The sequence below is a fragment of the Leopardus geoffroyi genome, chromosome D4 (assembly GCF_018350155.1).
Source record: "Leopardus geoffroyi isolate Oge1 chromosome D4, O.geoffroyi_Oge1_pat1.0, whole genome shotgun sequence".
Lineage (NCBI taxonomy): Eukaryota > Metazoa > Chordata > Mammalia > Carnivora > Felidae > Leopardus > Leopardus geoffroyi.
This window is the reverse complement of record NC_059342.1, coordinates 83,155,936-83,177,931: the sequence shown is the minus strand read 5'-3', so window position 1 is coordinate 83,177,931 and position 21,996 is coordinate 83,155,936. Positions and strand designations below refer to the sequence as shown.

The 21,996-nt window shown below is 40.3% G+C and overlaps 1 protein-coding gene across 13 annotated transcripts in view; it reads left to right on the top strand.

The window, feature by feature from the left end:
* The window catches only part of DENND1A (DENN domain containing 1A), a 512,085-nt gene that overhangs the window by 43,146 nt on the left and 446,943 nt on the right, over positions 1-21,996 (top strand). For all 13 annotated transcript variants that reach the window (XM_045470412.1, XM_045470408.1, XM_045470411.1 and 10 more), the window contains exon 2: positions 1,270-1,340. In XM_045470412.1, the coding sequence (XP_045326368.1) occupies positions 1,299-1,340 (42 nt within the window). In that variant the 5' untranslated portion in view covers positions 1,270-1,298. The remainder of the gene's footprint in view (positions 1-1,269; positions 1,341-21,996) is intronic.

Sequence of the window (21,996 nt, the reverse complement as noted above, 5' to 3'; positions counted from 1 at the left end):
GGCTCCAGGCTCTGCTGTCAGCACAAAGCCTGATGTGGGACTCTAACTCAGACCTCACCGACCTGGAGATCATGACCTGAGCTTAAGTCGGATGTTCCACCTACTGAGCCACCCAGGCACCCCTTAAATGTTTGTTTATTTTGACAGAGGGAGGGGGTCGGGGGAGGGAGAGAGAAGAGTGCGAGTGGGGGAGGGGCAGGGAGAGAGAATCCCAAGCAGCTCGGAGGCTTTATCTCTCGAACTGTGAGAGAACATGACCTGAGCCAAAATCAAGAGTGGACACTTAACTGAGCAACCCAAGTGTCCCAATCTGGAAATACCTTTTTACTATAGTTTCAGAATCAAAGAGAAAATTCAAAGATAATATCACCCAATGTCCTCGTCACTCAGAATTAACAACTGTTAATATCCTGTTAGTGCTGTGATCTTTTTCAAACTTATTATGAAATATTTATGACATAAAGAGGTAAAAGGATATAATAATGAACACTCATATGCTTGCCATTGCTGATACTGGTGAAGCCCCCTTTGTGGGAATGTTAAGAAATTTTTTTTTTTTAGTGTTTGTTTATTTTTGAGAGAGAGAGAGCATGAGCAGGGGAGGGGTAGAGAGAGGGGGAGATACAGAATCCGAAGCAGGCTCCAGGCTCCGAGCTATCAGCACAGAGCCCGACGTGGGTCTCAAGCCCACGAACCGCGAGATCATGACCTGAGCCGAAGTCGGACGCTTAACCGACTGAGCCACACAGGTGCCCCAGGAATGGTATCTTTTATTTAGATTAACATCTTGTCTTCGTAATAGCCTAGTGGTGTAGGGTACTGTTTCTCTTGTTTCAGTCTTTAAGTGAAAATAAGCAAGCTGACTTCATTATATGTATTGTATCCTGGAATACGTGGGAAAGCTACTTTGTGCTAGTGTTGCCTGGGTTTGAATTTCCTCAGAATTCTACCTGTGGCTTTGGAGATACAGCTGTGTAAATTCAAAATATGACACCTATGGAATCATAATAATGGCTAGCCTGTTATTTGCCTGGCATTGAACCTAGACAGTTTTTGTGTGTTTTAAGTTTCACAATAATTCTTCTGGTTAGGTATTTTCATTTTATAAATGAGGAAGGGCATGGCTCAGAGAAGCTGAGGACCTTGGCCAAAGCTATTAAGTTGTGGAGCTAATGATTTTGATGAAGGTCTGTTTTATACCATAGCCCACATGTTCTATACCACGCTGCCTCAATCCTTGTCAGTAATCACGATCTGTTTCTTTTGTAGGCAGAACCCAGAGACCACGTTTGAAGTGTATGTTGAAGTGGCCTATCCTAGGACAGGTGGCACTCTTTCAGGTATTTGCACGTTCCATTATGATACGTTTATTGTGTGAGATAGCTGTGCATGTGGGGTATGCAGATATTTCAAACAGTGGTTTATCTTTATGTTTAATTGTTTTTCCTTTTATATGTGCCCGCATCATCCCAAGGAATGGAGAATAAGCACAGTGAACAATTTAGAGTCACTGCTATAAGAGGCTTGAAACATGGCTCTTTTCTTTTTTTGTTTTTTTTTTTTTTAAATTTTTTTTCAACGTTTTTATTTATTTTTGGGACAGAGAGAGACAGAGCATGAACGGGGGAGGGGCAGAGAGAGAGGGAGACACAGAATTGGAAACAGGCTCCAGGCTCTGAGCCATCAGCCCAGAGCCTGACGCGGGGCTCGAACTCACAGACCGCGAGATCGTGACCTGGCTGAAGTCGGACGCTTAACCGACTGTGCCACCCAGGCGCCCCGAAACATGGCTCTTTGCATTGTAACCATTGGGTTTCGGTTTGTATCTTTCACAGATGCCTGGAAGTCAACTGTTTAATATGAACTATTGTCACCTTGCTAATGAGGAAGGCTAAGAATTAGGTTACAAAATAATATAAAGGGCAATCGCGGCCACTAAACTGGAAGGAGATGTTTGAAATGGATTTAATGTAGTATAAGTTTTATGTCTGCCAGTAAAAGAAGGTCGGAAATTAGTTGAAGGAAGTACCTCCTCTGGCTTTAGTTTTTGGAATAATTTGGACATGTATTCCTGGACAAACAGGGTCTTGATAAAGTAAGAGTATCTTGCAAAGGCTGAGTATATTATTTCTCAACCTAAAATCTTTCTTGGTTAATGAGAAAAAAATAACCCTCTAACCTAGTGCTCTTTTTCTTGGTGAGTAAGAGAGAGATGCATTTGCCAGAGGTATGTCAGGGAGCAGCTCTTGGTCCACACACACAGACAATTGTGTTATATTACTTGGTGTTTTAAGGGGAGTGAATTTACTTGGATTAGAAACTTGGAATAATCAGGATTCCAGTGATAGTTATGCTCTTAATTGGCTATGCAAGATTTTCAATTTTATTATGTTAGACTGTAACACTCCTAACATAGCTACCTTTCGTTCAGTCTCTGTTGTTCTGTTGTCCTATGTGCTTGATGTACATAGTCCATCCTTAAAGCAGCCCTCTAAAGGTAGCTGGGTGGCATCTTCATTATACCTACGAGAAAATGGAATCTCTGGTCAAATAACTTCCCAAGATCACATAGCTACTGTGTGGGATGACCAAGATTTTTGGTTCAAGTCTTCTTTACTCTGCTAAGTTGAGGGCAGTGACCATGTTGGGCACATCTCTTCATGTCACCTGCAGGGCTTTGCAGAAGGTCACTAATATTAAAATGCATGAATTTCTCTTAATATCAAAAGTGAGATAACTGTGTGCTTCACTTTCTGGATTATGGAATGAAGGCTGTGAAAATGTTACAAATTTGTGGTCATTCCAGAAGTAGAATGTTAATATCCATGTCAAGTTATGCCTCTTACTCTGCATCTGCTATTAGGTATGCCCCTGCAGCAGCTTCTCGGTAGGCTGACTTTACGGAGTAACCATTTGATGATGGCTATGATTTGACAGATTTAAGGACAAACCTTTTCTTATTTCTACAGTTGCTAATATTTCCTCTTGCAATGTTCTAGGATTTCTTCCCCCCGCCCCCGAAGTTAAGATGAAATTTTTTTCGAATATAAACAAAATGCGAAACGTACCAATATGATGGAAAAATAGGCAAAATGCAAAGTCTTTATCATAATTCTCTTACCCAGTCACCTAGTTCCTCTTCCCATAGACAACGTCTTTCTTGTTTAACCCTTTATTGTATTTTGAGAACTTATTATGAAAATATTTTAAAAAAATGAAAGTTATAAGAATGGTCAAGTGCGTATGCCCTTTCCTTGGATTCATCAGTTGTTACCATTTTGTCATATTTGCTTTAACACGCTGTATGTGTATACATATTATTTTTGCTGAGCCATCTGAGAATAAGTTGCAGACATAATGACCCTCTACCCCTAACTACTTCACCATATATCTCCTAAGAATTTTCTTACATAACTCTAGTACAATTACTGAAATCAGAGAATTTAATGTTGATATAATGTCAGTTGTCCTTATTTAAATGTAATCAGTTGTCCCAGTAGTATCCTTTATAGCATTTTCCTTTCTGATCCAGAATCTGATTCAGGATCATGCAGTCCATTCAGTTTCACGTGTATTTAGTTTCTTTCAGTAAAGAATAGTTTTGCAGTCTTTCTTTACCTTTTATGACAGACACATTTTGAAGAAGTTAGGTCTGTTGTTTTGCAGAAAGTCCCTAGATTTGGATCTGATCATCTCATGATTAGATTCAGGTTATGGATTTTTGGCAGGGGTCTCTTTGTGATATTGTGTATCAGATCAGCATGCACATGATGTCTATCCCATTATTTGTGGCAAGAAGTACATGAAACTTATATGTACATTTTAACAATTAGCAAGTCAGTGCCCATGTTACTGCTGTCCAGGCTAAGAAATAGAATGTTGCATGGGTCTAAGGAAATATTGTTCCTGGCAAGAGGAATTCTTCCCTGGCCCTGTGCTTCAGTGGGCCTTGCTTTGGCCATCTTCTGTGGGGCAGAGAGTCTGTGGAGCCCATGGGACATGCCCACTTAGAGCCTGAACCCTTCCATGGTAGACCACACTTAAGTACCTAGGATCTCAGAATTTCTTGCCCACATGGCTCTGAGCCTGTTTCCAGAGCCTGTGTGAGTCCCTTTCCTAGGGTCCGTCCTTCTGAGGGTGGACTAGGCTGCTGGTGTAGACAAGAGATGGCCTAAGTGTGGCTGTTTGTGGAGAGTAGGGTATGGGGTGGAGCTTGGACTTGTGAGTAGAGGTGCGAGGTCCTTGGCAGTGTGGGATGGAGAAGGGGGTGATGAGCAGTGGGCCAGTGGCTGTTTCTCTCTGTACCACCATGTTTCTGCGTGGAATGCTAAGGAATCCAAAAATTCTCTGTATGAGTCTGTCTTTCCAGGCAATTATAAAGGTATGTTTGTCATGATAGGAGGATAGATCAGATTTTATGTAATAGTTTGTAAGCTTGCTTCATATCTTTTAAATATTTACCCATGGGGTATGTGGGCCTCTATTCGTACTCTTGCTGAGGCCCTGTAAATGTTGGAGGTGGGTTTGGTTGGCACCCCAGAGGTACCTCCTTTGCTTTCTCCGGAGGTAACAACTATCCTGACTTTTAGGATAATCATTTCTTTGTTTTTCTTTCCAGTTTTACAACATAAGGATACCTCCTTGAAAAATATAACTTAGTGCCTGTTTCTGAATTTTATAGAAATAGGATGATTTTTTGTGGAGTTTTGCTTTTTTGCTCAAGACTATGTTTGTAGGGTCCTTCATGTTGTGTGTAGCACAACATTCATTTTCGTTACTGTTAATGCACGTTAGGATTATATCCATTTTATCCATTCCACTGTTGAAAACACTTGCTGTTATTTGCCGAAGCAATACTTCTGTGATCTTTCCTTATACATGAATCCTGGCACACTTAAACGTATATTTCCTTAGGATGGATACCATACTTAATTACTGGATCATACTAAACTGTTTTTCAGAATTGACTGTGCTAGTCTATACGTCCTCCAGCAGTGTTTGAGACTCCTTATGGGCCTACAACTTTGTCAGTCCTTCGTACGATTAGATGTGTTGATTTTTGCCAAGCTGATGGTTCTTTAGCAGTATCTCCTTGTTGTTTTTACTTGCAGTTTCCGGATGACTAATGAAACCAAGCACCTTTTGTTTATTGGCCTCTTGAATAGCTTCTTTTTTTAAAGTGCCTGTTCAAGTCTCTTGCTAATTTTTCTTACTGAGTTTTCTGCCTTTTCCTCATTGATTTATAAGATTATCTTTGTCTTATGGATGCCGATTATCTGGTTGTATGTATTAGGAATGTCCTCTTCCACTGTATGGTTTTTCATTCTCTTTATGTTACCTTTGATCAGAACGTCTAGATTTTAATGTAGTAGAGTTGATCAATATTTTCCTACCCTCCAGATATGAAGGTGTTTTCCTCTAAGAAATTTATAGTTTTGCCTTTAAGTCTTTATTAAGGATTTTAGTTTTCTATTAGGTGACTAGCTGATTTAAAAATTGGGAAACTGGGGGTGTCTGGGTGGCTCAGTTAAGTGTCTGACTCTTGATTTCGGCTCAGGTCATGATCTCAAGGTTGTGAGCTGGAGTCCCACGTAGGGCTCAGGCTCGTGCTGGACGTGGAGCCTGCTTAAGATTCTGTCTCCCTCTCTCTGACTCACCCCCACTCACGAGCGCACATGTGTGTGTGTGTGGTCACTGTTTTTCTCAAAAATAACCATAAAAAAAAAGATTCTCTCCCTTCCTCTCATTCTGCTCCCCCCTGCTTCAAAAAAAAAAAAAAAAAAAAAAATTGGGAAACTAAATAGGGACACCTGGCTGGTTCAGTCAGTAGAGCATGCAGCTCTTGTTCTCAGAGTTGTGAGTTCAAGCCCCACACTGGGCATGGAGCCTATTAAAAAAAATTTTTTTTAAATGTTTTTGTTTATTTTTGAGACAGAGACAGTGCATGAGCAGGGGAGGGGCAGAGAGAGAGGGAGACACAGAATCTGAAGCAGGCCCCACGCTCTGAGCTGTCAGCACAGAGCCCGACGCGGGGCTCAAACCCACAGACTGTGAGATCATGACCTGAGCTGAAGTCGGATGCCCAACCGACTGAGCCACCCAGGCGCCCTGAGCCTACTTTAAAAAAAAAATTGGGAAACTAAGTAAGGATGAATTACTGGGATCTGCTACTCCTTTACTTAAAACATCTTAAGGAAATGATCAGGTACTTACTTCTAGGAGTGCCTGGTTAGGTAGAGTGTGTAACTCTTGATCTTGGGGTTGTAAGTTTGAGCCCCATGCTGGGTGTAGAGATTACTCAAAAATAAAATCATAGAAAAAAAAAATGATCAGGTACTTCAAAATCATACCTAAAAAAAAAAAAAAATTCCCCCACAAAAATGACAGATGTGAGAAAGGCCAGTAAGAAAAATTACTAAACTTTAAAAACAGTTCTTTTCCCCTCGATTACATGTCTACATTACAAAAGACATGTATCGTAAGCTCTCTGTGTGCTGTGCTCTGAAGAGCATCCCATGACATCCATGGAAGGGACATGTGATCTATCAGTTTCACTTAGTGCATCAAGACCCATGACACTGAATGGGACACCTTGGAAACATTGTGCCAGTAAGGTTTGGGAACACAAACCGAACTCACGGTGCCGCTCGCTTTCTTTGGGAGTTTGTAAGACTTCTTAGTTGCTATTACCAGGAACTAAGCTGTCACTTAGTATTTGATTTAAGGTACCCTTTGTCTATTTCTACAATCTTCTTGTTTTTAATAAAACTTACTATGTTTGCCTTTTTCTGATGTTATTGAGTGTATTATTGTCTGCCACTTTAAATGATTACAAGGAATCTCCCTTAAGATTAGTCTTTGTTCCTTGGATCTGCATCTCTGATCTCTGCCAAAGTATCTGAGCAAACTTAGGTATAAACCTTATGCTCTACAGTACTGGTGTCTGGGCATAATCTTCTCTTTGAAGTTTGTTTGCATCCCCCAGAGGGATTAATTCCCTGCTGTGAGAAGGTGGGTTAGAAAGCACTGAAACTACTTTATGGGCCTTTAATTGGAGGATTTAGTATACATTTTGTTCTATAAACTTCTGTGGGAGTTTCATTCTTACAATTTTTCTTATACTGTGGTATGTTATATCCTCATTGTAAATAAAAAAAACCTAAAAATTTTCTCAGGTTATTTGAGTACATATTGACTGATTATCCTAGCTTGTGTGGTTGTTGTTGTTGTTGTTGTTTTTTTTTTTTTTCTCTTTAAAATTTTAGTAGTTTTCTGATTGGGTTTTGAATATGCGTACAATTTAGACATTTTTGAAAAATTAGAGAAAAATCCTCACTCAGTGGGTAAACACTGTTAATGTTTTGGTATACTTATTTCCTTGTAGTCTTCTTTTGTGGGTGGATGTGTATAAATAACACCTATAAACTTTTTCCCCGAACTCCTGCTGTATGTGTGTTTTCCTTGCCATCTCCCCCAAATCATTAAGCTTTTTCTGAAATTATTTGTATAGTTTTGTGGAAATCCTTTCAGTTGCTGTGAATTATTATATCATGTTAATGAGCAATATTAACTTATAATTGGATCTTTAGACTGTTTCCAGAGTTCTCTTGTAAATAATGCTGGCAGACATCTCTGTACAGTGCTCGCTACTTAGGTGTGTGATTTTAAAAAGAAGCTGGAACATTCGAGTAGAGATTTGATCTACTTTGCTCTTCATTTTTACGCTTCTTTGGCCGTGTCCCATTTTGTGTACTCCCAATTTATGCATTTGTTCAAGAGCCCACCTTTACCCAGGGATCCCGGAAAATGAACAGAGCCATCTCGAGCCGTGAAAGCTGCTGAAGCTGAGTTCAGCCTGTCTGACAGAAGGTCTCGGAAGAGGGTGCTCTTGCAAGAGGGATGAGCCGGCCGGTCCCATGATCAGATGGTTCTGGCCATGCCGAAACTCTGGAATGCATTCCAGACACAAGTGTCTCCTTACAGCTGGCATCCCTGGGCCACTGCGTGGGCAGCCGCTTGGCCCTGGAGACTGGCAGCAGCATCAGGTTCTCCAAGGCTGTTCCTGCCCCCACCGGCTTCCTGCGGTGTCGGCTCCCCGCCCAGTGTCCTAAGGCAGTAGCCCAGGGGCCGGTTGGTAAAGAGAAGTGGACGGCCTAGTTGAGACACTTGTGGGAACTCAGAAGGAGGTTAGCTGAGGTTTGCAGCTCTAATCCGTTAATGTTAAACCAACAAAAACCCTGGCTTTACAATGTCCCTTGAATATCTGTTCCCATTTCTGGATCAGCAGTATCCTGAAGAAAACTGAGTCTCATCCAACTGAAGGGATTGAATGAGCCTGATTTGTTATATTCTGAATTTGAGCTCTCACTTTGCAGGACTCCTAATTCTATGAACTTCGCCTAGATCTGTGACCCCAGTGGACACTCAACTTTGTTAGATGTTTTTAAAAAATTGATTTAAAAAAATAACAATTTACGCTCTTTAGAAGTGGAGCGGAGGGAAAAAAAGAAAAGCCCTTTGAGAGTTGTTTTACTTCAGATTAAAATACTATTAGAGGTACTAGCTAAATTTATTATCTTCTTTTCAGTAATAAGGTAATCATAGCAAGCTTTTGAAGAGTGGTGATAAAGTAAGCTGATTTTTACTGACTTTTCATAGTATTGACTTTTCATAGTATTGACTTTTCATAGTATTGACTTTTCATAGTCAAAAGTTGACTTTTCATAGTATTACTTTGTTACACCTTAACCCTATAAGATGGCTCTTATTTTTGAGGAAACTGAGGCTCAGAAAGGTTAATTTGCTTGCCTGGATTGGACAACCACCAAGTTGTACAATCAGGATTTTAACTTCATTCTTGTAGCATCGTCCCAAAAAGTACTGGCTAAGAATACCTGCATATGCAGTAATTAGAAACATCAGATATTGGGAGGGAAGAAAAATCAGGCTTGTACAGAAAATCAGGGGAAGGGCAGTTTTCATTCATGAGCTGTACAAGGATTTCTTTCTTTTTGTTGTTTTTTTAAACGAGTCAGCATGATTACTTTAGCTTTTCTTTCTTTTTCTTCTCTTGAATTTTCCGGTGAAAGTGAGTCCATTTTTATGGAGTATTAAGGTATGAACCATGATTGGCAGTAATGTAGGGACAGATTACCACTCACTCAAAAGATATGGATTCCCTAAAAGTCTTTGTAATTTTTCCTCACTCCTAAGTACTTGACATGCCTGTTGGAAAACCTTTTACTTGGGCTAGAGATGTGGAACCTCATCTCACTGTACTTTTTTTTTTTTTTTTTTAGTTTTCTAATTTTTTTTTATTTTTTTATTTGAGAGGCAGAGAGAGGCAGAACACGAGCAGGGGAGGAGTAGAGAGAGAGGGAGACACAGAATCTGAAGCAGGCTCCAGGCTCTGAGCTGTCAGCAGGGAGCCTGACACGGGGCTCGAACTCACGGACTTCAGGATCATGACCTGAGCTGAAGTCGGATGCTTAACCAAATGAGTCACCCAGGCGCCTCTCATTGTACTTTTGAAGCTGATTTTCAAAAGGGGTACCTTTGAGAATCGTAATGTGCCTATGTTTTAGTATTGTTGGAATATTTCTTAAAACTATAGTTGAGCCTAGTTGAGCTCATTGTGTTAAAGCTTTTGCCTACCACCTAATGAAGTAAAAAGTATTAGCTGAATTATATAGGTAAGAAAAGTAGCATTCCATGTGGGCAGAAATTACTTTCTTGTATCTGTATATTCCAGCAGATAGAACAGTACCTGGCATATAGTAGGCCCTCAATAAGTATTGGGTAATTAAAGCGTAGAAATAAGAAGTGACTTGTCCAAAGGACAGAGTTGGAATGGGTGTGTGTGTATTTTTAAGCTTATTTATTTATTATGAGAGAGCTCACGCGTGTGTAAGTGGGGGAGGGATAGAGAGAGAGAGAGAGAGAGAGAGGGAGAGAGAATCTCAAGCAGGCTCTGCACCGTGAGCATGGAGTGGGGCTCAAACTCCCAAACCGTGAGATCGTGACCTGAGCCGAAATCGAGTCAGAGGCTCAACTGAACTGAGCCACCCAGGTGCCCCCCCAAGAGTTGGGATTTGAAGTCTAGTCTGTGTTCTTTACACAAGTTTATGAAAACTGTCATGCAAATTATATGTGTGAGTACAGCTTAAAGAATAAACAAAAATGTACATACCACCACTCAATTTAGGAAATAGAACATTTTGTATCTTTGAATCCCTTCTCAAGTTGCCTTTCTCTACTGAGATTACATTTTGAGTTTTACCTTAATTATGTATGCTTGCTTGAAGCTTATGCTTTTTTTTTTTTTTTTACACTATGCTGATGCTCTAAATTGGTGAGGTAGAATGACTTTGAATTGCTGTTCTTAAAAAGTCACAGAAATTGAGCCACATATTTTCTTAATATTTAGTTATTTGAAGCTGATTCCAGATTTCATCCTAAAGTGTGCAATTTAGGGGCCATCTGGGTGTAAATTACAGTGTAGGAGAGTTTCAGGATTTTTGGTAATTCATGGCAGTATGATTCGTGCTGCATTTGTGGTTCACAGTGTAAGGCCTTTGGCCCTCTAGGTGGAACAGCAGTTCATTGATCTACTAAACCATAAAATGCGTGTGAGCAGCAAGTTTGTTGATACAGATTTTAGTTCCCTCAAAATACAGTTTGAGTCTCATTTTGTCAACTATAAAATGGAAGCCTTAATAGTACCTACTTCATTTAGTTGAAAGGTCAAATGGGAGTGCACCGAGCATGAGACATGGAAAATTCTTAGTAAATGAGAGCTATTATTTATCATTTGTTTTAAAAGTTATTTTAGAGAAGGTTTAGGTTTACTGCAAAACTGAGAGGCAGTTGCAGAGGTTTCCCGTATTCCCCACCCCGGGCTTCCACAGCCTCACCCATTGTCAACATGCCCCACCGAAGCAGGACATTTGTTAACTATCCAAGAACCTACACTGACATATCGTTTTTTGTTTTTTTTTTTTTTTTCAACGTTTATTTATTTTTGGGACAGAGAGAGACAGAGCATGAACGGGGGAGGGGCAGAGAGAGAGGGAGACACAGAATCGGAAACAGGCTCCAGGCTCTGAGCCATCAGCCCAGAGCCCGACGCGGGGCTCGAACTCACGGACCGCGAGATCGTGACCTGGCTGAAGTCGGACGCTTAACCGACTGCGCCACCCAGGCGCCCCCCTACACTGACATATCGTAACCACCCCAAGTCCATTGTTTATGTCCTGGTTTACTCGTGGTGTTGTATATTCTGTGGTTTTAGAGAAATGTATAGTAACATGGGCCCATCATTACAGTATCATCCAGAGTATTTTCAGTGCCCCCCAAATCCTCTGTGCTCTGCCTGTTTATCCCTTCATGCACCCCCAACCCTGGCAACCACTGACCTTTTTTATTGTCTCCGTGATTTGGCCTTTTCCAGAATGTCACATAGCTAGAATTATACAGTATGTAGCCTTTTCAGATGGGCTTCTGTCCCTCAATGGTACACATTTAAGGTGACTCCATGTCTTTTCATGGCTTCCTAGCTCATTTCTATATAGTGCTTAATCACACTGCGTCGTCTGGATGTGCTACAGAGTATTTATCCACTCACCTACTGAAAGACATCTTGGTTCTTTCAGGTTTTGACAATTATGAATAAAGGTGCTCTAAACATTCACGTGCAAGTGTTTGGGTGGATGTAAATTTTCAACTTCTTTGGGTAAATACCAGTGCGACTGCTGGATGGCAAAAGTATGTTTAGTTTTTTTTTTTGTTTTTTGTTTTTTAAAAAAAATTTTTTTTTTTTAATGTTTTATTCATTTTTGAGACAGAGAGAGACAGAGCATGAACGGGGGAGGGGCAGAGAGAGAGGGAGACACAGAATTGGAAGCAGGCTCCAGGCTCTGAGCCATCAGCCCAGAGCCCGACGCGGGGCTCGAACTCACGGACCGCGAGATCGTGACCTGGCTGAAGTCGGACGCTTAACCGACTGTGCCACCCAGGCGCCCCTGTTTTTTGTTTTTTTAAGAAACCACCACAGCTGTCTTTCAAAGTAGCTGGACCCTTTTGTATTCTGCCAGCAGTGAATAAGAGTTTCTATTTCTCCATATCCTCACCGGCATTCGGTTTTGTCGGTGTTCCAGATTTTGGGCATTCTAATACATGTGTAGTGGTATCTTGTTTTATTTTGTTTTGTTTTATTTTTAAAAAAAATTTTAATGTTTATTCATTTTTGAGAGAGAGAGAGAGAGAGAGAAAGCAAGCAAGCAAACAAGCAAGTAGGGGAGGGGCAGAGAGAGAACGAGGGAGACACAGAAACCGAAGCAGGCTCCAGGCTCAGAGCTGTCAGCACAGAGCCTGATGCGGGACTTGAACTCCCAAACTGTGAGATCATGACCTGAGCCGAAGTCAGACGCCCAACTGACTGAGCCACCCGGGCTTTCTGGTATCTTGTTTTAATTTGCGTCTCCTGATGACATATATGGAACTTTCACATGCTGATTTGCCATCTATATATCTTTTTTGCTGAGGTGTCTTAAGGTGTTGGGCTCACTTTAAAAAATTGGGTTGTTTTCCTACTGAGTTTTTTTTTTTTTGTTTTTTTAAGAGAATGAGCATGTGCATGAGTAGGGGAGGGGAAGAGAGAGGGAGAGAGAGAGAATCTGAAGCAGGCTCCATGCGCATCATGGAGCCTGATGCAGGGCTCCATGTCATGACTCTGAGATCATGACCTGAGCCAAAATGAAGAGTCAGTCACTTACCCGACTGAGCTACCCAGGTGCCCCTCTTATTGAGTTTTAAGAGTTCTTTGTATATTTTGGATAACAGATCATTATCAGATGTGTCTTTTGCAAATATTTGCTCCAAGTTTGTGGCTTGTCTTTTCATTCTCTTGGCAGTGTCTTTGGTAGAGCAGAAGTTTCTAATTTTATTTTTATTTTTATTTTTATTTTTGAAGTTTCTAATTTTAATAGAAGTCTAGATTATCAGTTATTTTTTTCATGGAGCATGTCTGTGGTGGTATATCTAAAATTCCTTGACCCGGAGTCATCTAGATTTTTGCCTATGTTATCTCTAGTAGTTTTATACTTGTGTGTTTTATGTTTTGATCTGTGAACGATTTTTTAAAAAATATTTTCGTTTTTATGTTTATTTTTGATAGAGACAGAGCACAAGTGGGGGAGGGGCAGAGAGAGACAGAGACACAGAATCCGAAGCAGGCTCCAGGCTCCCAGCTGTCAGCACAGAGCCCAACGTGGGGCTCGAACTCACAGACTGCGACTGTGAGATCATGACTTGAGAGGAAGTCAGACCCTTAACCTACTGAGCCACCCAGGTGCCCCATGAACGATTTTTTTAAGGAAAACTTTCAAAAGTTTTTTTAGAGAGCACGCATGCACAAAAAAGGGAGGGGCAGAAAGAGAGGGAGAGAATCCCAAGCAGGCTCTGTGCTGTCAGTGCAGAACCCGACACAGGGCTTGATCCCACAAACTGTGAGATCATGACCTTAGCCAAAATCAAGAGTTGGACACTTAGCTGGCTGAGCCACCCAGGTGCCTCGATCTAGGATTCATTTTGAGTTAATTTTTGTGAAGGGCGTAAGGAAGGTCTGTGTGTAGATTCAATTGATTGCATGTGGATGTTCACCTGTTCCAGCATCATTTGTGGACTAACTTGCTCCTTTGGCAAAGATCAGTTACTATATGTGGGTCTCTTTCTGGGTCCTCTCTTGATCTATTGTTTCGCCAATACCGTCTTGTGTTGGTGACTGTAGCTTCATAGTAAGTCTTGAAGCCAGTCGGTGTCAGTCTTCCAACTTTGTTCTCCCTAATATTGTGTTCACTCTTCTGGGTCTTTTACTTATCCATGTAAACTTTCAAGTCAGTTTGTCAGTATCCAGAAAATAACTTGCTGATATTTTGATTGTGATTGCATTGAGTCTAAGATCAAATTACAAAGAGCTGACATCTTGACATTGAGTTGTCTTATCCATGGACGTGCAGTCTCTCTCCATTTATTTAGTTCTTGGATTTCATTCATCAGAGTTTTATAGTTTTCCTCATGTAGTTCTTGTACATTTGTTAGATGTATACCTAAGTAACTTATTTTAAAATACTACTTTTAAGTCAAGAGTTCATGTCTGCATAGAACTGTTATTCAGCAATTGTTAATCAAGCTAACACAGCTGAAAAATGGGAAGTAAATAAAAGTGATGAGCCAAAGTAGATTTCTCAGAATCCATGCATTTAAACTTAAATCTTTTATTCACGGAAAAGCCCTTTACTTACGCCCTATGTGCTTTGGTTTGCCCTGAGGACTTTTCTTTCTTTTTTTTAAACTTTTTTAAATGTTTATTTATTTTTGAGACAGAGAGAGACAGAGCATGAGTGGGGGAGGGTCAGAGAGAGAGGGAGACACAGAATCCGAAGCAGGCTCCAGGCTCCGAGCTGTCAGCACAGAGCCCGACGCGGGGCTCGAACGCACAGACCGTGAGATCATGACCTGAGCCGAAGTCGGAAGCTCAACAGACTGAGCCACCCAGGTGCCCCAAGGATTTTTCTATTATATTGATTGCTCAGCAGGGTTATTGATCACGTTGATGACATTGTATCATTGTTTTAGTCAGGATTCTTTTTGTTTAAGTGGCAGAAACCCAGTGAAATCTGGTTCGAGCAAAGGAGGGGATTTTTTGCTTCTCAGTACCGCGAAGCGTAGTGGTAAAGCTGGCTTTCGGTTTTGGTACATCTAGGTCATCTACTTGCATTTTCAGAGATTTGTCACCTCTTTATCTCTTGGTTTTCTGTCTAGCGTGTTGGGTTCATTTCTGGGCAAGTGCTTCCCATACAGTGCCAGAGATGGCTACTGGCAAATCCAAGTTTATATTCTATCAGTCTAGTCACCCAGTGGAAAAAGAGGGTCTTACGTTATTTTGTGCCATAGTCCCAGGGCTGACTGTGACAGGCCCAGTTTGGATCATAGGCTGATCTGTGAACCAATCACCAAGAGATTGGGTGGGGACTCTGAAATATCGGTTGGGTGTTGAGGGAGTACGTCTGTGGGGGCCTGTTCAGTGCCACCTGGATTCTGTAGCCTGATAGTGGGGCAGGGGAGTTCTGCAGAGAAAATCTGGTGCTGTTAGCAGAAGAAGGGAGAATGGATGCTAGGCAGCCAAAACAGATGTCCATTGCAGTCATCAAGAAAATGTTTTATTCAAAATATTCTTTTCAGAAAAGCAGTGAGATGTATAATCTAGCTTGGAAAGATTTACAACCAAAATGTTTCAGTGCTTAAAAGTATAGGTCTTCAGCTTTTTCAAAAATTGCCATATAAGCCTGATTCCCCAGGAGTCTGTGACTGAGATCTTATCATCATCCATTTAATTTTTAGAGTTCTTTAATCACTTATTCTTTGAGCACTCATATTTAGGTTCAGCACTGTGCTAGACTCTCTGGAAAGTGGAGTGTAAGCTCTATAAAACAGGAACTAGACCTCATATTTTAAATGCTTAAGAGACTTTTTTTTTTTTTTTAAACCTTTAGGAAATTGTATTCCAGCTTTTGAACTTCTCTGGTATTATTTCACAACACATTTTGCATTTCCTTCTTTATGTTACATTGAAAGCATGCGGTGTGCTCAGAGGCTTTCATTAGAAAAAGAAAGCTTTACTGAAGATTTCACTATGAGCTTGCTTTGCCCAGCAGGAAACTGTAATAAGTTGCTTGATTTAAAGACAGTTTTCTTACCTTTAATGTGTTCACAGGCATTAGAATTTTATGCTATCACAAAGCCTTATTTGAAGAGAAAATAGATGCAGATGAATTGCTGTCTAGATTATAACAATGTCATTAAGTATCTTCATGGATAATTTGTAATAAAAACAATGTAATGGGAAAGACTGTAGGCTTTGAAATCAGATTTCTTCTGCCACTCACTAATTGTTTGACCTCGGGGAAGTTATTAAACTGAATTCTAACTTGGCCATTGTTTAAATGGGACTTCTATCTATTTGGCAGGTTGTTTTGTAAAGTAGAAACAATATGTATTTAAATGTCTAATGTAGACACTTGTACAAATTAGGCATTCTTGGAGTGACTTAATTCAACATTATACTTAAATGAAAAACAAAAAACCTAAACTCCAAACCAAAACCAAACAACAAAACTTCCTGTAATTGTGATTTTGTTAAGAGATTAAATCTTCCTTCTGATAGAATTAATTTAAATTCCTTTTTGAAAGGGTTCAAGGGGCGCCTGGGTGGCTTAGTCAGTTAAGTGTCTGACTCTTGATTTCTGCTCAGGTCATGATCTCATGGTTTGTGAGTTTGAGCCCTGAGTCAGGCTCTGTGCTCACAGCATGGAGCCTGCTTGGTATTCTCTCTCTCCCTCTCTCTCTCCCTCTCTCTCCCTCCCTCCCTCTCTCTCTCTCAAAAATAAATAGACATTAAAAAAAAAAAAGCATTCAAATACCAGAATAATAGTATGATGAAGATTGAAACTTATGAAAAGAAAACTGAGTGACCAGTTTTCTCTTTCAGAAAATGTACGATTTACTCTGGGTTTCCAGAAAAGCATACTCTGGATAATTTCAAATGATTAACTTATATATATTTTCCCTCTACTTACATGTTAAACTTTAACAAAAACAATGATCAATTCTAGTTACCAGAGTTTCTTATTTGAACTGGCTTTTTGTGAGGTGAGCCAGATACCAAGAAAATAAACTGGTATCAGGGACTTAATAATTAACAGCCCATTTCTGAAATTTGGTGTATAGTTCATGTATATGCAGCTCAATTCTCTCTCCTTAGCAGTAATCATCACTAATATTCAGAATGGTGGAATTGGGTTCTAAAACACGAAAGGAAAGAGTTTTATTAGTTTGTTAGATTGTACTTCTATGAAAGGAAAATGGACAAAAGAATTTGGGAAAGATTTTCTATAAAGACTGGAGTGAAGGATGTTTTCATCGTGGCTGTCAGTGAGGTAGAAAATCAACTAAGCAAAACATTTACCTTATTCCCTCTTCCTACCAAATATTTTGGTTAATAAGAGTTTCTTCCCTGCCTCCCGCCGCCCCCCTCCCCCGCCCCAAATTTCAAACATATAATCAGCAAAATCTAGCTAAGAGCATGGTTTTTAGAATCCGATCATCTGGATTCAGATTTCAGTTACACCACTTACGACTTCCATCCCTATGTGATTTGGGGCAAATTACGTAATCTCTCTCTTTGTTTTAGTTTCCTAAACCATAAAATGGGGTGTCGATAATAGTATCTCCTAGTGTTGTAGTAAAGGTTAAATGAGAAATAAAAGTTGAAGAATTAAACATAGGATGAGTACTTCTCAGTTTGAGCTTTCATTAAAGAAAAATAGGTTGGGTTTGTTTTGATTCTTCACACTAAAAGTTGAGGATCATTGCGGGGCTGAACTGGGGTAATGTCACTTGCTCCTGTTGTAGGTTCTTTCCTTCTGTATTCGGGATGGAAGGGCATTAAGACTGGACCTAAGGAAGGCCCAGGCCCAGGGCCTTTGGGAGGCTTGACTAGGTTTCTCTGTTGCCTGCAGCCGCCCCTGCAAGTCCGGTTTAGGTTTTTAAAAAATTCTTAATCCCTGGGGTGGACCCTGGAACAAGCTGACCTATTTTCTCTTGCTGAATGGAGATTGAGTTGACTCAGGTTTTATTTGGGCTTCTCTGGATCTGGTGCAGGATAAAAGCTCAGGTCTAGACCAATTTAAATTGAGATTTAAGGCTGACCACTGTTATATTTCCTCCTTTTTGTTTAGGGAGATCTTTTTATATCACCCTACATTCCTCCAGCAATATTGGTTACAAGCCTGTGGTGTGATAGGTGGTGGGGTGGGGGTGGGGAGGGGATTCCAGACAGAAGGCAAAGCATTTGCAAAGCTACGGAGGAATACTTTTTTTTAATTAATAAAAATACGATTTTTAGCCAGATGATCAATTTGAGGAGACCCTGTACAATCACACTCAGCCTGGCAGTTCTACAAGACCAGAGATCTTTATTTGGTTCACTGATACGTCCCAAGCACCTAGAACAGTGAGTGCTGCATAGTAGTAGCTGTATCTGTTGGAAAAATGAATTAACACAATTCCAAGTTGAGGATGATCGGATCCTTTGATTGCTGTGAACCTTGATATTTTGATGAATCTCTGCGGTTTCATTGCAGACTAATAAGTCATGTCCAGTAAGCTAATGGCTGTTCAATTCACTATATTCTGTTTTTTAATGGAAATTCTTGGACAGCACTAGGGGAGGGTATTTATGGTAGAAGCAAGAGTTGTCTTAGTTTCGTCCAGCAGTTTTTTGGAAGAGCTCTTTCTGCCTTTTCTGTGAGCAGATGTGCTCAGGATGAAAAGTTTAAAGGAAGGCGCACTCACATTCGGCTCACTAGGCGAGGAATGCCTTTTCCTCTTCATTTAGTAAGTGTCCATCAGACTTCCCAGAGTACAATGAGGCATTTACCCAAGGCCTCAGCGGCAGCCCGTACTTTCTGCATTTTAGGCTTTTTCTGCCACCCCTGGGAAACTGCCTGGTGGTCTGGCATCATGGGAATTTGTCTCACTGAAAGCTCTTTCTCCACCCTTTCCTTCTGGAGAGGCAGCGGGTGTGGTGGCAGGAGCTCTGGCCTTGGCATCTGAATTTTGGCCACAACTAATAATAGCATTCTGGCCTTCAGGAAGTTCTTCATCATTTTTGCTGAGTCTCCTCGATTGCAAATATGAGTTCGATAATGCTTAAGATTGCTGTGCGGACTGAATCAAACACTAACAGCAAAATAATGAACAGTGCCTTGTTAGTTTTCTTTCTTCTGTCACATCAAATCATTGTTTTCCACTCTTATCCTACTGACACAAAAGGACACCCATATTTTTCCTCGCTCGGACAACTTAGTCTTTGGAACACTCCATAAGAATTTTCTGTGTGTGTGTATTTGGTGAAGCAATGTGGAGTTTTGTTAATGTATTTCCAAAAACATGGAGAAGCTACGTTAAAAAAAAAACAAAACGACAACGACAAAACCGCCTCGTATACTTAATTTAGAAGTTTTCCACAATGTGGCCTTTAAAGTAAGGATCTTCCAAGGCCGATCCTATGCCCATACTCTGCTTCCTATAGAGGGCATAGCATGTTTTCGTGTTTATGTGTTGGTGAGTGAGTGAGCGTGTGTATGTGAGAGAGAGAAAGAGAGAGAGAGAGAGAGAGAGAGAGAATGAAAATATGTGTGGTGAAAGAGATATTTTAGCCTGCTTTTGTAACTTTAGCTTTCTGAGCAATGTGCCAAAAGTTATTTCTCCCTAGGGAGTGTCTCTTTCAACAGTTTTTGAAGGCAGCATAAATTCTCACTTGGTGTTCAAGGAAGATGGTAATACAATTTAGTACAGCCAGAGTATTTTTCTTTAACTTGTTAGGAACCAAAATGTGATTGCCGTGGCAAAGTTGTCAGCCCACTCAAGTTTAACAAGCGTTGGAAGGATTAGTAAAGGAAATGTAGTTTACTCTGCAGCTTTTATGACAAAGAATTTAAAAGGTTTTGCTTTAAGCCCCTCCGTGTGTTTCTTCCTTTTCTCCAAAACATACCTCTAAGTTGAAAAGAGAGATGAATCTCTTAGGGAGAAACTATTAACTCTGAGGGAGTTTATCATTGTTTGAGAGGAAGCAGAACATTTACATTTGAATCAGCGCTGAGTGTAGCTTGTGCCCTAATCTCGTTCCTCCTAGAAGTTGGTGAAGAGTTTAAGTACTTCCTACTTTGTGTTCTGGTCCTTGTAGTGCCATCCTAATTTTCTCCGGGATCATAAATTTCCTAATTCAAAGTAAGCAAACTTCGGAGACAATGTGCATTGGCATTGCTTGGAAATGCTTTCTGTGGTTGTCACAGCTCTCTGAGCAGGGCCACTGGCCAGAATGGTCCTTGTTTTCACAGCACGGATTACCACACTAAAAAATACCATAAAAAAGGACAGAATATTAAAGGAAGTGTGAAATAGAGCAGATAAAATCACCTCTGTCACATTCCCACCCCAGAGTTTTGAATATTCCAGTTGACGTCGTTGCGACTGGTGTATAATTTTAAATGGGAAAGTAACACCTTATTTGTCATGAACATTTTGATCAGTGTTTGAAGGCTCTCTCAAAGTCTTCCAGTTTGTTAATCAGTTCTCTATTATTACACATACAAATTCGGCCCCCTTTAAGACAATACTACTCACAAGTTTATGGACTTTTGGGACCAAATCTTTGGTATTGCCTTTTTTTTTTTTTTTTTTTTTTTTTAAAGCTGTGTGGGACAGAGAAGGGTTGGGGACATGGAGAGGCAGGTAGAGGAACAGAGAACTGACGAGGACTTTGCCAAAGATTAACTGTTACAGGTGGAAATGTTTTCCTAACTCTACATCTTGTAAAAAGCCTTAAATTGAGCCATTTTCTGAGATTAAAAAAAAAAAAAACTTCTGTTTTGCTCTATCATGGATTAAAGTACAAATTCTTTTAAAAAATTGGGCTTTAGGGATTCTTGGGTTATTTTTAATGCATGCTTCTATCACTGATTTTTATTTTCTTATTTTACTTGAGGACCATTGGTGGATTTAGGTCATTTTAGCTTAAAGAGAATAGGAACCATCTACCTAAAAGACTGGTTGGTGGGAGAAATTCTTTGTATTTGCTCTTATGTCTTGTTAAGACAGCTGTGTTCTGGACTGGAGTTAGCTTTTGTAGCAGCTGTGAAGTCCTCACCTTACATAAAATGTTCCCAGTGAACGGTTGTTTCTATAACTTGGGACCGTCATTCAAACCCACCCCAAAGAAACAGCGTATGTATAATACTTCCTAGGTGTCAGATGAAGAAATCTTGTTGGAACTATAGTTTAATTAAACCCAGTTGTGTGTGTGTGTGTGTGTGTGTGTGTGTGTATTTTTTTTTTTTTTCCTTAAAGGAATTTAGTCAGGGTTTGGGGAGGTAACCTGTGTTCATTCCTTAGAGATTGGGACAAGAATTTTGCCTTTGCTGAAAGAGCTTATGTAGTTAGGGACTAGCCTGAAAATGATTTGCCTGGCATTTGCACTGGGCATATTTGGAAAGGAAAGCCTCTTTGCATTGTGCATTTAGAAAAGTGTCTGTAAGCGTGCTTAGAAAATGGCAGCATTTGCTGGTCTTGGCTGTCAATGTCTTGCTGCTACTGACTGTGTTTAACCAGAAAGGGAAACTCAGAGTAGAAAAAGTCTCACTCCCAAGACTTTACAAGAAAACCCCTCTTTGTTGATTTATATATATATATTTTAAAGGAGCTTGACATCTTCATCAAGTTCACAGTGGGCTTGCTTTGTTTGCTTTCTCTTGAATGCTTGATAAGATTTTTCTTCTATTGTTTTGTGCAGCAAGAACAGATCTTTCCATGGCTGGGGTGGGTTTTTTGTAAATCCACAATATGGTCATTGTCTGGTGGTGAATAATTGTGGCTGCTTTTTGTACAACCAGAACTAAGGCTTTGGCTGTGAACAGATTCCTTCTTAGCGTGAAAAGGGACTAATCCATGTAAATACAGCCCCAAAATAAAGCTTTACAGAAAAAGGGGAAGGCCGCTAAGCAGGAGGGCACAGGTCAGCAATTTAACCTTTAACCTAACAAATAAGAAGCATGAAAGTTCCAGAATTGGTTTACAAAAGAAAGCTCCTGTGATCTGTCAGTTTTTCTTTTCAGGAGGGAGCTGGGTGAGAGATCTGACTGACAGCTAGTGCCTTTTAACTGCAGACTGAAATTAACTGCCAAATCGAAACTTGAATATGTGAAGGAGATTTTTTCTTAAATAAATTGAGGTAGCAGAATAGGCTAACATAAGCGTTGGTCAGGCCGGGTCTCCCAGGAGGGTTTTACCCTTGGAGCTGGGGCATAGGCATTTGACTGGACTACCTTTAAGGTCCCTTCCAAGTTTAATAAAGAGTCTGTGGTCTGCCGCTTACCAAAG